This window comes from Genypterus blacodes, unplaced genomic scaffold, assembly GCF_046128005.1.
Source record: "Genypterus blacodes isolate CSIRO-AG114 ecotype Tasmania unplaced genomic scaffold, CSIRO-AGI_Gbla_v1 ptg000104l_1, whole genome shotgun sequence".
NCBI lineage: Eukaryota > Metazoa > Chordata > Actinopteri > Ophidiiformes > Ophidiidae > Genypterus > Genypterus blacodes.
The window spans coordinates 50,564-65,624 of record NW_027466908.1 but is presented as its reverse complement, the minus strand read 5'-3'; the positions used below and the strand labels follow the sequence as shown (position 1 = coordinate 65,624).

The window sequence follows — 15,061 nt, the reverse complement described above, 5'->3', positions numbered from 1 at the left end:
GTCTGTCTAATGTTTGGATTAAACCACATTAAGAAATGAGCACGAGTTATCTTGTGACGGAACAGAATCTACTTGATGAAACTATTTTGATGTATTTCAAACCTGGACTGATGCTCATAAATATAATAAATGGTTCTATTATGGACTGTTTCCCTGAATCGGCTCAATGACGTCACTCATAACCCGGAGAAACGTATGGAAACCTGCATCACAATCAGCTGCAGTCATGTCACTCAATCATCTCATTTTTATGGTTTAGTCCACGGCCACACATAAAGTCAACACTCCTCTGTGCCTTTATAAATACTTATAATAAAAATAAACAAATTAAATTAAGCTCCAGCCATCTGTCTGCACACACGCTCGCCTCCCCGCAGTAAAGAGACAAACCGAGCTTCTGTTTGGGCTTTTTTTGGACGAGCAGGTCTCATTTGGCAGGGCTGTTGCTTGTTGCTCGTCTTTCTCGCGAGATCTGGCAACCCCAGGCACCGCGTAGTGGAGCTGCTCCCGGTAACTGGTGGTCGCTGCTGCGTTCATGGTCCCACAAGCACCGTCCGTCTGCACCGCAAACCGGCTCACCTGGGCCACCGTGACGGCTTTACGGGGCGTGTGTGTGTGAGGTTATCTGTGAAGAAGCACCAACATGGGCGTGGAAGTGGAAACAATAACTCCCGGTGATGGTAAGTTTGATTTATTCGCTTTGATTCGGTAGCGGCGCCGGCGGCAGCGCGGCTCATTGACGCGCCGATTACAACATATTAATATCATAATATTATAATAAGTCAAACATGAGGCGGCGTGTGTGAGTCGTTATCACTTTGTGTCTTCATCTCGTCCCCTCATTGTCTCTTTGGGGCGTTTAAAGACGTCTGTACGCCGCTGCTGTCTGTCCGTCCGTGGGTGTCTGGAACTCTTCATACTTTACTATTAGAGGAATGTTTGCTAGGCTACATGCTAATGCTGATCTGTAAACTGGCTATTGTCCCGTCAGCAGTGGCGGACAGGAGACAGAACGGGCAGCTGGCTAGATGGTCACCTGCCCCCCCCTGTAGAATTTATAAACACAAACTCTCATAAATGTGAATTTTGTGCAAGTGCACACTGCTATCAAAACAAAGATGCTTGATTCAACTAATCCGACTAATCTCAGCGTAAAAACACCATCAGATATGAGTTTATATAAGCCCCCCCCCCCCCCCCCCATGTGCAACGATGCAGCAATTATAAATGTGTGTGAGGATGCGGAGCAGAGGAGTGAAGTGTTTGCCGCTCTGCTGTGTCAGAGCCTCCCATGTTCACTCCTTCAAACAGGGTCATGTTACACCAGAGAGGCTTTATAAATGAGTTAGTGAGGCACATTTGGCTTCATGCTGCGTCATTACTTTGATTTATTTATATTTATATTTATATGATTTGCCCCCGGTAGCTCCAGTTTAAGAAAAGATCAAGCAAAGGGCTCAGTGTCCAGGTCAGTGTGTCCAGGACCTCCACCCTGCTCATAAAGAGTTCAGATTTGACTGACGGTGTAACACCCATCCACCCCTACACACACACACACACACTCACACTCTCTAACTGGGGGCCACCTGATAGCCCCCTTAGGCTGGAAAAAGAAGCCTCCAGGGTTTAAGTTTCAACAGTGAGCATAGTGAGACTCCAGAGGACGCTAAGAGACGCAGCATATCTGACTTGGCGCCCAACGCGTCTCGTCAGATTGAATCCAGACTCTGTTAATGTGTCAGATAGAATGTACCAGCTCACACTAATGCTCTCCCTCTCTCTCTCTCCCTCTCCCCCCCCCCCCCTCCTCTCAACAGGAAGCACATTTCCAAAGAAGGGCCAGACGTGCGTTGTCCATTACATAGGTAACTGATTCTCGCAGATGTTTGCTCTCAGCGCTCATGAAGCCAGACGTGCTTCCTGTCTCCTGGCTGAAAGAGGAAATTTGTCTTTGTCTTTTCTCTCTTTTTTTTTTTTAAGTGATGTCTGGTGGCCGGCGTGGCTCAGCAGCGTCTCTCTCACACACACACACACACACACACCACTGATTCTGTTTCATGTTCATGGGTGGGGCAGCTGGGGCCGCACCCAGGAGATGTCAAGATATTACCTCGTTTTTTGTTTTGGTGTAGAATTCGACTGTCTCATAGTGTAGAAGCTGTGTGAGAAACAGTGGCAACCTGCCAAGCAGAGAGAAAAGGAGAGACGAGACGGAGGAGCAGGCACACACACACACACACACACACACACACACACACACACACACACACACACACACACACACACACACACACACACACACACACACACACACACACACACACACACACACACACACACTCTTTTCCTGCTTGTCTCAGTCGGAGTGCCCAGTAGGCGGGATGGAACCTAGGGACATAAATGTGTGTGACTGCGGCCCCGGGGGGGTTTAGAGTCCAGACAAGCAGGTCAGACTGAAGGTAAACAAAGCCAGGTCACCTGACGTCCGTCTGTCTGGGATATCAAAGTCATATCACGCCGTCATGGCAACAGACACTTTCAAGTAGTGTGTGTGTGTGTGTGTGTGTGTGTGTGTGTGTGCGCGTGTGTGCGTGTGCGATGAATCAATTATGAATGAGTTTATGGGCACAGAATTGATTGACAGCTACTTTATTGATGTATTAAATGTTTTTCCTCATCTCTGCGAGTGTAAAGTGTAAAACGCAGCTGTTTGGGGTTTAAACACGTGAGGTCATAAGAGAGATTAAAGGATAAGTTCAGGGTTTTTTTCTAACAAAAGCTTTAGATTCCTGCATAGTTTGAGCTCCGTCTTAAGCCGGCAAACTTGTTTTGGGTCTGAAGCTGCCAGACAAAGTTGGACTCAACAGGGCGAACAGTGACGAGACTTATTTCTTTTAGTTTGCAACGTTAACGTGACCCAAACAGGGAGACGTTGTGTTGGTTTGTTGTGTGGAGGTTTTGTTTGTTTTAGTTGTTGCTGTTCTGTGGAAGAAAGGATCTGATCTCCACCTTTGGCCTAATCCCTGTGAGTGACGCTGTAATGGCCTCAGTCACATGTAGGTCAACACACGAAGGCGCTCTGCCGGCGTGGTTTAGCTTTTGCTTTTCGTGAGGCGCTTTCACGTGAGAATCGCCCTCGATCTCGCCGTGGCTACGCTGAAGTGACTGAAGCGAAATGGAGCTAAAACGAAGCGATGACTGCGAAGGGCCTATTAATATCTCACAGTCTCAGCTGGGAAATGTGATTACAGCGGGCAGGCGGGGGTGAGGTGGGGGGGGGGGGCAACCATGGCGGCGCACGCAAGCGAGACCCCCCCCCCTGCTGAACACGAGAGGATTCCTTACAGTTCCTAAAGGAGGTATGGACCTTATAGAGGCAGTAGAGCAGTCTAACGCTGAATAACGAGCCTTTATTTTGAAGTGCGTATTCGGATCAATGGTATGGATTTCTCCATTGAGCCTTTCTGTTCTGATAAAGTCCAACAGACAGGATTTGTACCAATAAAAAGTAAAGGCGATACAGAGGCTTGTATTTATTTGAGGGCTTAGAGGCGACATTAGATCCGCGTAACAGCGGCTGGAGCTTTTGGGACTCGTCCAGAGTCACAGAGTCCCGAGTCATCCAGCCGACTCTCAGCGCAGAAACCTCAGACTGCAGCGGGAAGACGACCGGTAAGGGGAGCAGAGGGAGACATCTGATGACAGAGCAGGAGTCTGAGCCAAACGCAGGACGCTCACGTACGGGGGGGAGAACCTGTAGACCTCCAGCAGCCCAGTGTTCCCATTACAAGTAACAAACCGTCCAATTACTCAGGCAACCTTCCAGTTTATGCCGCCTTTACATGCATTTCCCCTGCCTGCTCACCTCCTCCTCCACTGTCCTACATCAAATCTTCCTCATTCGAGCCAATTTGTGCATTTAAAACATTCTCAGCTCCTCCCCCTTTTTGCAAAGATCTCCCAGATTGAATTTGCCAGCTTTGGCTCGCTGCTTTCAGGAGCTGTCAGCTGTTTTTTTTCTGGAGGGCCTCTCAGAGAGACGAGCGTTACGCATTAAAGTTTGGAGCAATTCTCCTGAGCCAGCAGCCCTCGTACATCTCAGTGTGTCAGCCTCCCAGCACAGAGAACAAACTGTAAGCAGATCTGGTATCAGTCGATATCAATAAAAGCCCCCGAGCCGGAGAGTCTGACCGGGGCCGGGGCGATTGGAGGGAAGCGTAGCGTCTCCAGTGACCCAGACGTACAGTACGAGCTGCCGGGAAGCAACCGGGGCCACGCTGGAGCTCTGGGGGATGTGAAGTCATGCCTAAATGTAGAAGTCATTCCTGACCATGTTTGAGCTCCACAGCTGAAACCTAATGACGCTGCGTCTGTAAGCGGGAGAAGAAGAGATGCTCCTGTCAACACACACACATACTACACACATGTAAGCGGAGTTAGTGACCTGTTTGTTTTTTGTATCGAAGCACGTGTCGCTAATTTCCACGTGATTCCCCCTGAAGTGTGTCAGATTGGCGTGAGGCTACACGTCTCCACCTTCAACACGTTTTGAATACTGAGATGAATCTGTTCACAGCCGTTCAGATTCACCTGCACGGAGCAGCAGGTAGCGTGTTTGACGGCCGGAGCTCTGCAGGAGTCGACAGCGCGTCGTTCTGCACTGTTGGGCGGTAAAGACGGGACAGGAACGCAACGACGGCACGGCAGCTCCCCTGAATCTGCTCCAGATATGACTGAGATAAACCCCTCACCCGCTGCCAGAGTCACTTGTTCTCCATTCCTGACGATCATCTGCAGGTTTAGATGACGTCTCAACCTTCAGCCACAGATCCGCTCCTGGTCTTTGTCTCTGATGTAAATACTGACTGCTCGTCTCCGGCCCTCCCTAGTGTCTCGCTCCGAGCATTAACAAGAGCTATTTTCTTTCCCCGCTGAGACATGCTTGCGTGGTGAAATGCGCACTGTGTGTGTGTGTGTGTGTGTGTGTGTGTGTGTGTGTGTGTGTGTGTGTGTGTGTGTGTGTGTGTGTGTGTGTGTGTGTGTGTGTGTGTGTGTGTGTGTGTGTGTGTGTGTGTGTGTGTGTGTGTGTGTGTGTGTGTGTGTGTGTGTGTGTGTGTGTGTGTGTGTGTGTGTCACAGACAGATAGCTTTGCGGCCAGTCTGCGTCTCCTTCGGTAGGCGCTCCTGCAGAGAGGAGCTTGTCGTGCTGGCAGCCGTCCTAGACGCTGGCGAGACAGCGAGACGAGCTGCAGTTAACGGCGTAAAAATAACTCTGGCTTTTTTGCAGCTGAGCCAGAGTGAAAGCCTCTCAGAGGAGGAGGGAGGCCGGAAACCTCAGGAAGGGAACGGCCCCCCCCTTCCCCCCTCCCTGTGTTTTTGCAGAGACCCCACCCGGGCTTAACTGCCCAGAGAACGATAACGCAGCTCCAGATCTGTGGCCAGGCTTGTTCCTTCAGGAAGCCATCGAGCCTGAGTGACACGAGACATGAAACAGAACATCGTCATGGGGCTTTAACCCTCGCATATCTGCTGGATCAGCTCAGGTTTAATCCCTCATAATTGGTCCGTTAACCAAATTTTAAACTCTATTCTGCAGTAAAAGAGCGATTTAGTCTCAATAAGTGTGTGTGAGAGTGAATCCCTTAGGGCTGTTTGGTTTTGTATACATCTCTAATGTCTCCCTCTGCTCCTCTGCAGGCGTTGCTCAGTACAGCAGCCGTGGGGATGCGACCCCCTGACCCGAGCACAACATTAAGCCACAAATCAAATCTTGCGTTTTTGCGGCGATGTGAGAAAGAGCGTTTCACCTCCACAGACGCCCTGCAGCAGGTGTTGTGTGTGTGTGTGTGTGTGTGTGTGTGTGTGACTCCGGGGCCTGGATGCAGCCCATCCCCCCACTGAGATCTGGGCCACAGTCATTCTTGGAAGTGATGGACTTAGGCTAAGTTTAGGGGGAATGAAAGCAGAGAAGCAGTACAGTACCCAGACTCGGCTCATGACCTTTATTTACATCCACACACACTTCAATCTTGTCATGAGAGTAAAATGGACGAATGCATGGACGAGATTATTGCGTAGTCGCACTATGGGAAGATTTCGCCTGTTGAGGAAACACACGTGGAGGCGTCTGACTGCCTCTGATCCATTTACATGATGAGAATATTCAAATGTTTTTCAGTTGAACCTTGAAACTTTGATTTTAAAGCAAACAAGGCAATGAATTCTATTATTTCTGTGTAGTCTTCATTTAGTTTGTTCCTCATGTATACGGCCTCACTCACAGTATAGAGGAATCCTTCATAGTAACTACAATAAGATGCTTCATTTCACACACACACACACACACACACACACGTGGTCAGTGTTCCACGCCGGGTCTGCTTCTGTCATCCTCCAGAACCACCGGCCTACATACCTTTTATAAGTAAACCAGGGCGATCCGTGCTGATCCACATTCCCTCCGTTCATTCACATAATCGAGTCAAACCCCACGATCCTAACGTGAGCCTCAACCACAGTCACACACACACACACACAGCCTCATTCAGCAGGAGGAGCTTCACAGGTTTGTGTCCAGGCGCTCATTTGTCTTCTGTCCGTCACGTGTCGGCAGGTATGCTGCAGAACGGAAAGAAGTTCGACTCGTCCCGAGACAGAGACAAGCCGTTCAAGTTCAAGATTGGACGGATGGAGGTCATCAAGGGCTGGGAGGAAGGAGTAGCACAGGTGAGAGGTTTGATATTTTTGTGATTACTTCACTTAAGGTCTTGTGATGCAGCTGTGATGTAATGCAGAGCTTCTTCTCCCTCAGATGAGCCTGGGTCAGAGGGCGAAGATCACCTGCTCACCGGACATGGCTTACGGACAGACGGGCCACCCCGGGGTCATCCCCCCAAACGCCACGCTCATATTCGACGTGGAGCTGCTCAAGCTAGAGTGATGCCCCGCCCCCCCCCCCCTCCGCCTCGCCCCGCCCCCGGGTGACTCGTCAGAGGGTAAAGAGGGAGACCAGGCCGGCCTCTGCCTCTCCCTGTCCTCTACCCGCCGCCTCTCTTCTCTTTGGTGTCTACTCTCCACTGCTGCTTATCGCCATCTTCTTATTATAGATGCCGCAAGGGTTTTCACCACACACACACACAAACACACACACCACATTTTGGTTTCCATTAGTTGGTTTATAGAGATGATTTTTCTTGTTTGAATTAAAGGTTGTACATTTTCTAAAGAGAAAGCTGCACTGCGTTACAATCACAACACTTTCACAAACAGAGGAATGGTACAGTCCAATACTCCTGCTCTGTGTCTTACCTGGGCATTACGTACCACTATACTATGTCTGCATCGCCACTTTGATAAAGGTTTGTCCTGCTGAACACTGAATTGCTATGTTTGGTATATTTTGTATCCCTCATAAAACATAAACACTGCAAGCATACCCAGGAAGGAATCACAACTAATACTGTACAGAACTCTGAGAGCCATGACTGCTGCCTAATGTGTGACCAACCAATAAAGATGGCATGTACTGTGTTGAGATATACGTGTTTCATTTAGTGTGTGTGTGTGTGTGTGTGAGAGAGAGAGAGAGAGACTGACAGACTTAATATTGAACTAAGTAGAGATTTTTTTATTTGTATATTATATCACACAGTAGAATGAGGACCTTGAACTCCTCACAGACCTGTAACTGTTATTGTTTATTATTTATTGCTGTATTTAATTTTAATTTTATATATTATCCGTGCTCTGTGTAGTAGTATCAGTATTTGGCATACATGGTGGGCAGACTTTCAGTAGAGTCATGTGCTGCTTACTAAATCAAATTCTAACACGTGTTTAAAGAGCAACACGGCTCTCGGGCGCCCCCTTCCGTTCATCACTGAGCAGTGCCCTCGGTCCAACACCGGAACTAATTTTGTGTCGAGTAATAAACCTGTTTAGACCAAAGTAGCGGAGTCAAAGCATACATTTTATTTTACTTTCTCCCTTTGTGATTTGTACACATTTGAAGTGTAAATAAATAAATAAAAACAATTATTCCCGATCCTGAAGTTAATATTCACATCCGGGGCTTATCGGGCAAAGTTCATCCTTTGACGCGAGCCTGTGATTGGCTGCTTGTCCAATGTTATGAACGCTCATTGGCCAGATCGACACACGCCTTTGGTCGCCCCAGAGGCACAAACAGAAGGTCAGAAATGTTTCCTAAATGACATAATAAATGCGTTTTATAAGATATAACTCTGTGCAGAAGCTCAAAGATGTCAGTCGGCGTTTGTTTCCTTCCTCACCTGTTTGTTGACTTTTGTATTTAAATGTCGCTGGGCTTCTTCGTCCTGAACGGCGAGCTAACATCTGTAGCTATTCTAACGACGACTGCACGTTTTTCCTCTTTAACACTTAAATAGTTTCAATTGTATTTATTTAATTTGGTAATGTCGTAACATCATAACTTTATATATGTTGTAAAATGTATAGGCGGCGCTGTTTGCTGTTTGTTTAGCCGGATTAGCTGATAGCTCAAAACTTGCTAACACTTCATTGTTGACATTTCACAGTAATGTCGCACTTTTTTAGGTTTTATTCTTCTCAGTCTAAATATATATTGTATATCTCTTTTGCGGAGTTTTTGTGTTAGGGGTGAACTTTTCACTACACTATTCGTGTCCACACAAACGCGCATTTCACATGAAACTAAACTGTTCATTTTTAAAAGTAGGCACTGAAGGTTTGTGCCCCCATATGAGGTCAAAGGTCACCACACTACATGGTCACTCATTACTTTATTTTGTCATTTTGTTTATACTGACTGCATATACTACATTGAAGGTTAAACACTAAGCAAAATAAATAACAATAAAATGAGTGATAAAAAGTAATGTGTTCCTGTTTTTGAGTCTGCTGTCATTTATCTACTTTAATTTAATCCACTTCAGCTTGTTGCAGCTTGAGGGATGTGGTGTGACATCGTCTCCATGGATGATGTAATGCAGTTATGTCTTCTTCATCCCTCTTTCTCCTCCTCTGACTCCCAGGTGATCCATGCCTGTGTGTGATTGAGTCAAACAGGAAGCATGTTGAGCGCACAGAGGGCCGCCCGCCGCCTGGTCAGGGCTTCTGTCTCCGCCCCACACACACACACACACTCCTGCCTGTTCCACACGGCCGTGCCATGCCGGGACCAGCTGGAGCTGCATCCCGAATGGGCCCGTCTGGCTAAAAAGCAGCTGAAGGGGAAAAACCCAGAGGATCTGATGTGGCGCACGCCGGAGGGGATCAACATCAAACCTGTTTACACCCAAGCAGACTCTGCTGGCCGTGCAGATGAGCTGCCGGGTGTGTTTCCACACACCAGGGGGCCCTACCCCACCATGTATACCTCCAGACCCTGGACCATCAGGCAGTACGCTGGGTTCAGCACCGTAGAGGAGAGCAACAAGTTCTACAAAGACAACATCAAAGGTAACGCTGCTTCTGTTTCCACCTGATTGATCTGAACACATTAAGGATTCAAAGCAGGAGTTAGTTCATAATTCAGCACTTGGCCATTGAAGGGGAAACACAGCTTTGGGGTTTAGAACGTTTACTGTACTGGAAAGTTGCACTAAGTGTGTTTTTGGTCATACAGCTTTTACAAACTGGAACCTTATATCTGAAACGATAGTTCGCAATCAAATGGCAGAAATAAAAGAAGATGAGAAAAGATGAAAAGAGTAACATTTAAGATAAATATAAGAAGAGTAAAATGTGTTAAAAACCTTATATATACTATTTATACTATTATACTATTTATTTATACTAAATAGAGGTAATAAAGAATAAAAGTCTAAATAAATGTTGTTGTTTGTTCATCATCTGGGGGGGAACGGTCCAGTCTCAGACACTAAACCTGCTGAAGCGGCCTTCATCTTCTGAATGTCATTTAGATTACAGAGCTTTGATCCGTGACGCACCACCAGCTTTTACATTTCCTGTTTCCCTTAGCAACTGTCTCCTTCACACTTTCCCTTTCAGCTGGACAGCAAGGACTCTCCGTGGCGTTTGATCTCCCCACACACCGCGGCTACGACTCAGACAACCCCCGAGTCCACGGGGACGTGGGCATGGCCGGCGTCGCCATAGACACGGTGGAGGACATGAAGATGCTTTTCGACGGCATCCCGCTGGAGAAGATGTCCGTGTCCATGACCATGAACGGGGCGGTGATCCCTGTGCTGGCCATGTTCATCGTGACCGGAGAGGAGCAGGGCGTCTCCAAGGCCAAACTCACCGGCACCATTCAGAACGACATCCTGAAGGAATTCATGGTACGGAACACCTACATCTTCCCCCCGGAGCCTTCCATGCACGCCATCGCTGACATCTTCGCCTACACGTCGGAGGTATTTGAGCTTTATATATATGTGAGCTTTATATTATTATCATTAATATTATTATTGTGAGGATCTTGAGGATGATATTGAGTCTCGTGTTCCCAGCACATGCCAAAGTACAACTCCATATCCATCAGCGGCTACCACCTGCAGGAGGCCGGAGCCGACGCCATCCTGGAGGTGGCCTACACCATCGCCAACGGCCTGGAGTACTGCCGCACGGGCCTGAAGGCGGGACTCACCATCGACGAGTTTGCACCCAGGTAACTCGGTTAGTTAGGTCCAAACCCCTGCCGAGGTGCCCCTGAGCAAGGCACCGAACCCTCAATTGCTCCCCCCTCTGCGAAGGGTGGTAATGTAATGTAAGTCGCTTTGGATAAAAGCGTCTGCCAAATGATCGTAATGTAATGTAGTGTAATGTAATGTAACTCACCGGCTGGGGCTTCCATTTTTCACTTCTATATTAACCCTCAGTCAAACACAGAACAGAAAGCACAAGAGTGGGCTTTTAAATTCCATTATTGTGTGTGTGTGCGTGCGTGTGCGTGTGCGTGTGTGTGCGTTTGGTCAGGTTGTCCTTTTTCTGGGGCATCGGGATGAACTTCTACATGGAAATCGCCAAGCTGCGGGCGGGCCGGAGGTTGTGGGCGACTCTCATTAAAGAGAAATTCCAGCCCAAAAACGCCAAGTCTCTCCTTCTCCGCACACACTGCCAGACCTCCGGCTGGTCCCTCACTGAGCAGGTGAGCCTCTGCTGCCCCCGGGACCCCTCACATCAACCGCGTCCATAATCCTAAACGCCCCTTTGTTTCCTGGTTTTAGGATCCTTACAACAATGTGGTGCGCACAGTGATCGAGGCCATGGCGGCGGTGTTCGGCGGGACGCAGTCGCTCCACACCAACTCCTTCGACGAGGCCCTGGGTCTGCCCACGGTGAAGAGCGCTCGCATCGCTAGGAACACGCAGATCATCATCCAGGAGGAGTCGGGCATCCCCAAGGTGGCCGACCCCTGGGGAGGCTCGCACATGATGGAGGCCCTCACAGAGGACGTCTACAACACCGCCATGAAGGTTCGTCATATGTGAGCTCCACATGACAGCAGACTGAGCTTAATGGTGTGGGGGCAGGGGCGTAATGGTGGGGGGGGAAGGGCTGCTGTCGGCCACTCAGAGGAAATAAGGTCCACGGTGACTAACGGCACATGTTTCCCCTCATGGCGTCTCCCTGCGTGCAGTTCATCCAGGACATAGAGGAGATGGGCGGCATGGCTCAGGCCGTGGCAGAGGGCATCCCCAAGCTTCGGATCGAGGAGTGTGCGGCACGTAGACAGGCCCGCATCGACTCAGGTACAGGAGAAGTACTGCACGCTCATCTGCACACACACCGCCGTATCAAAACACCACATTGCCACCCGTACCATCGTCGTAAACTATTGAATCAGACAATCATACATATTGTAATGGAGCTGTGTGTGTTCAGTCCTGTGGTCTGTAGGCTTTGTATTTGTCGTGGAGGCTTTACCTTTTCCTTTACGTGCCATGATGCCAGATTGGACACAGCAGCGTTCCTTTATCTCTATAATTGAACCTCTCATTTGTATTCATTGGTTCCTTGATTCTTGCCCGGTAACACCCTTTGCTGATAGGCGGTTGTTTCCTCTCCTAGTCCTTTAATTCTCACGACGCCGCCATCGTTCTCTTGTGGCGAGCTGAGAGGTTTCTGTGAGCTCGGTCTTTATAAGCTTCCCTTTGACGAGTGTTAAAACAATCGATCTCAACATCAGAGTTAACAATCGCATGTGACGTAGACGTTCACCCTCCTGATTCGTGTGCTTCTTTCAGGGGCAGAGGTCATCGTCGGCGTGAACAAGTACCGTCTGGCGAAGGAGGAGTCGGTGGAGGTGTTGGCCATTGACAACACCACCGTGCGTCAGAAACAGATTGAAAAACTGAAAAAGGTCAGAGACCCTTTGGATTCATCTGCTGGACTGTCCTGTCTGATGGTTTGGCGTTTTGATGACAGATAATCTCTGTGCTTGAAAGAGCTATCAGTCAGAAAGAGGGCAAATAGATGCTGCTCGTTTCTTTGCTGTCTTCTGAGGAGTCTCTGAGGGCTCTGAAAGGTGATCAATCACTCCCCCGGGGGCTCTGGGATCCACAGGGATCAATTGATTAGGTAATCATTTCATCCAGGTGCAGTTTGCTGCTGAGCTAATGGGGAAGGTTGATCTTCACCCACACTGAGACCAGTCAGGCCACGACATGCATGACTCATATGAAGAACAAAGCTCTCACAGATTCCTCGAGTGGTTTGCTCAGCGTGCTCGAGTCAAGAGGCCACACGGCAACTGAGCGACCGAGACGTCACAGACCGCACTTAGGACTCACACACACACATTCACACACAGTACCGGTACTTACATGTATGGCCTTTGGTGGCGTCTGCGTTCTCTCTGCAGGTGAGGGAGAGTCGTGACCCCGAGGCAGCGCAGAGATGCCTGGCTGCCATCCAACAGTGCGCTCGGACACGGGAGGGGAACCTGCTGGGGCTGGCTGTGGAGGCGGCACGGGCGAGGTCACAACGCACACACACACGCACACACACACGCTCTGAATTTGACTTTGAGTTAATTTAGGTTAAATAAGGTTGTGTTGTCAATTTGAATTAGATAAATAGAAATGACCCCAATCACCTCAATCCCACAGCAGTAAAATGAGTGTTTCACTTCATCTTCCTCTCCTCTTCCTCCTCCTGCAGGTGCTCTGTCGGTGAAATCACAGACGCTATGAAGGCGGTGTTTGGCGAACACAAAGCAAGCACCAGGATGGTGAGCGGCGCGTACCGCAGCGAGTTTGGCGAGCACGAAGAGATCACTCTGGCCCACAGCAGGTAGGACTCCTGCTTCAGGCTCGGGCAGATCGCCTGGATCGGATCCAGCTTTAACACTTCGGGGGTTTGCTTGTTTCTTACATTAGAGTCACAGATTTTAAGAAGCACGAGGGCCGAAACCCTCGCCTGTTGGTGGCGAAGATGGGGCAGGACGGACACGACAGAGGCGCCAAAGTCATCGCCACGGGGTTCGCAGACCTGGGCTTTGATGTGGACATCGGGCCGCTGTTTCAGGTCAGTGGCTTTGAGTTTCACGCACAGCCTCACCCAGTGGCATCGAGCAGGTATCAGTCTGTAAGAGCGCTCTGCAGCACTATCATCATCATCATCATCATTATCCTCATTACCCACTGATTCATTCAGGCTTCCCACAGAGATTCCAATCAGGTCACACACACACCGGTTCGGCCCTGAAGTCTTCATCTTTCAGCTCTGATTTGGGTTTTCCAGACTCCGCTCGAGGTCGCCCAGCAGGCGGTCGACGCAGACGTCCACTGCGTTGGCGTCAGCACGCTCGCCGCCGGACACAAGACCCTGGTGCCGGAGCTCATCAAGGAGCTGCGGAAGCTCAGCAGGCCGGACATCCTGGTCATCTGTGGAGGCGTCATCCCGCCGCAGGTAACTTCTGAACGCCACCCTCAGGACGGATTTCACAAACCTGACAGAACATCGCCTCGACCTTGACAAAGTCAGCCCCGTCGTTGTTGTATTGTCATCCTCTTGGCCGTGTCTCCCGCCTCCTGTAGCCTTGAGCCGCCTCGCGTGTTTAAGCATGACGGAGGTGCAAAGGCTGTTTGTGTCGGTAACACGTTGCAGGATGTGTGAATGGGACTGACTTTGGTTGAGCTCTTAGGCTGTGGTCGATTGAAAGCGGTTGATGGGCAAAAACATGTCCTTCTCCCTCTGCGGCTCTCACACTCGGGGCTGTCCTGTGGTGTGTATGAGCATGAAAGAGCCCACTCGTCCTTCAACAGTCTCACCCTATCTGAGAGTAGCATCATTGCATTGTAGAAGATTTCCTTGAAAGCGCTTTTGCTTTTGCTCTGCTTGTCTTTGTCTCCTAATGCGTGTCTCCTTCCTCCCCCGTGTAGGACTACGAGTTCTTGTATGAGAGCGGCGTGTGTTCCATCTTCGGCCCGGGCACCAGGATCCCACAAGCTGCCGTGGAGGTGCTGGACAACATCGAGAAGAGCCTGGAGAAGATCCGGCAGAGCATGTGAACCATAACAAGCTTTCGTGTCGAGTAATACCTCGTTCCTCATTCCTCACTGTGAAGACCTCAAAGTAACCACCGACACTAACGTCTCTGTCCATCCACCTGCTTTCAGCCCTGTAGACATGTAAACATTCTGCACACTTTGTGCGTGAAAATCCTGGGAAAGACTTTGCTGTTTGAAAATGTGTGAGCCAGGCAAGGAAATTTACTTTGAAAATGTCTCATTATCCTCAACGTTCCTAGGAATGTCTTCTAATGTTTGTAACCACGATGACTCCAGCTGGAAGCAGAGAGGAGAAAGCTGTGGAGATGTTGCAGCTAATAAGATGTTTGTGCTTTCTGGAAATATTCTTTTGTCATCATCATCGTCGTTGTTGTCGAACCAGGCGGCGACGGTTGCTATGAGAAATCCTCCGCGACAACTCTTCCTCTCGTTGGACACACACACACACACACGTAAATTGTACACTTAGTTGGATCATAGAGCAACATGTGTGTTTGATCATGATGAAAGTGTCCTTCTGCTCTGATCTGAGTCACATTTGAGGCCCCCTAGTCTGAATAAAGCCTGTAAATGTTGAAA

The 15,061-nt window shown here is 49.1% G+C and overlaps 2 protein-coding genes across 2 annotated transcripts; both read left to right on the top strand.

Moving 5' to 3' along the window:
• The first annotated feature begins 498 nt into the window (after nucleotides 1-498).
• On the top strand, nucleotides 499-7,535 carry fkbp1b (FKBP prolyl isomerase 1B). Its single transcript, XM_076160176.1, has 4 exons — nucleotides 499-680; nucleotides 1,818-1,865; nucleotides 6,613-6,725; nucleotides 6,811-7,535. The coding sequence occupies exons 1-4, from the start codon at nucleotides 644-646 to the stop codon at nucleotides 6,937-6,939; spliced, it is 327 nt and encodes a 108-aa protein (XP_076016291.1). The 5' UTR covers nucleotides 499-643; the 3' UTR covers nucleotides 6,940-7,535.
• Nucleotides 7,536-8,103: 568 nt separating this feature from the next.
• mmut (methylmalonyl CoA mutase) lies at nucleotides 8,104-15,061 on the top strand. Its single transcript, XM_076160188.1, has 13 exons — nucleotides 8,104-8,190; nucleotides 9,035-9,461; nucleotides 10,014-10,381; nucleotides 10,478-10,635; nucleotides 10,944-11,115; nucleotides 11,195-11,443; nucleotides 11,608-11,719; nucleotides 12,215-12,330; nucleotides 12,832-12,947; nucleotides 13,131-13,262; nucleotides 13,349-13,496; nucleotides 13,713-13,880; nucleotides 14,354-15,061. Exons 2-13 carry the CDS (start codon nucleotides 9,074-9,076, stop codon nucleotides 14,480-14,482), a joined length of 2,256 nt encoding a protein of 751 aa, XP_076016303.1. The 5' UTR covers nucleotides 8,104-8,190; nucleotides 9,035-9,073; the 3' UTR covers nucleotides 14,483-15,061.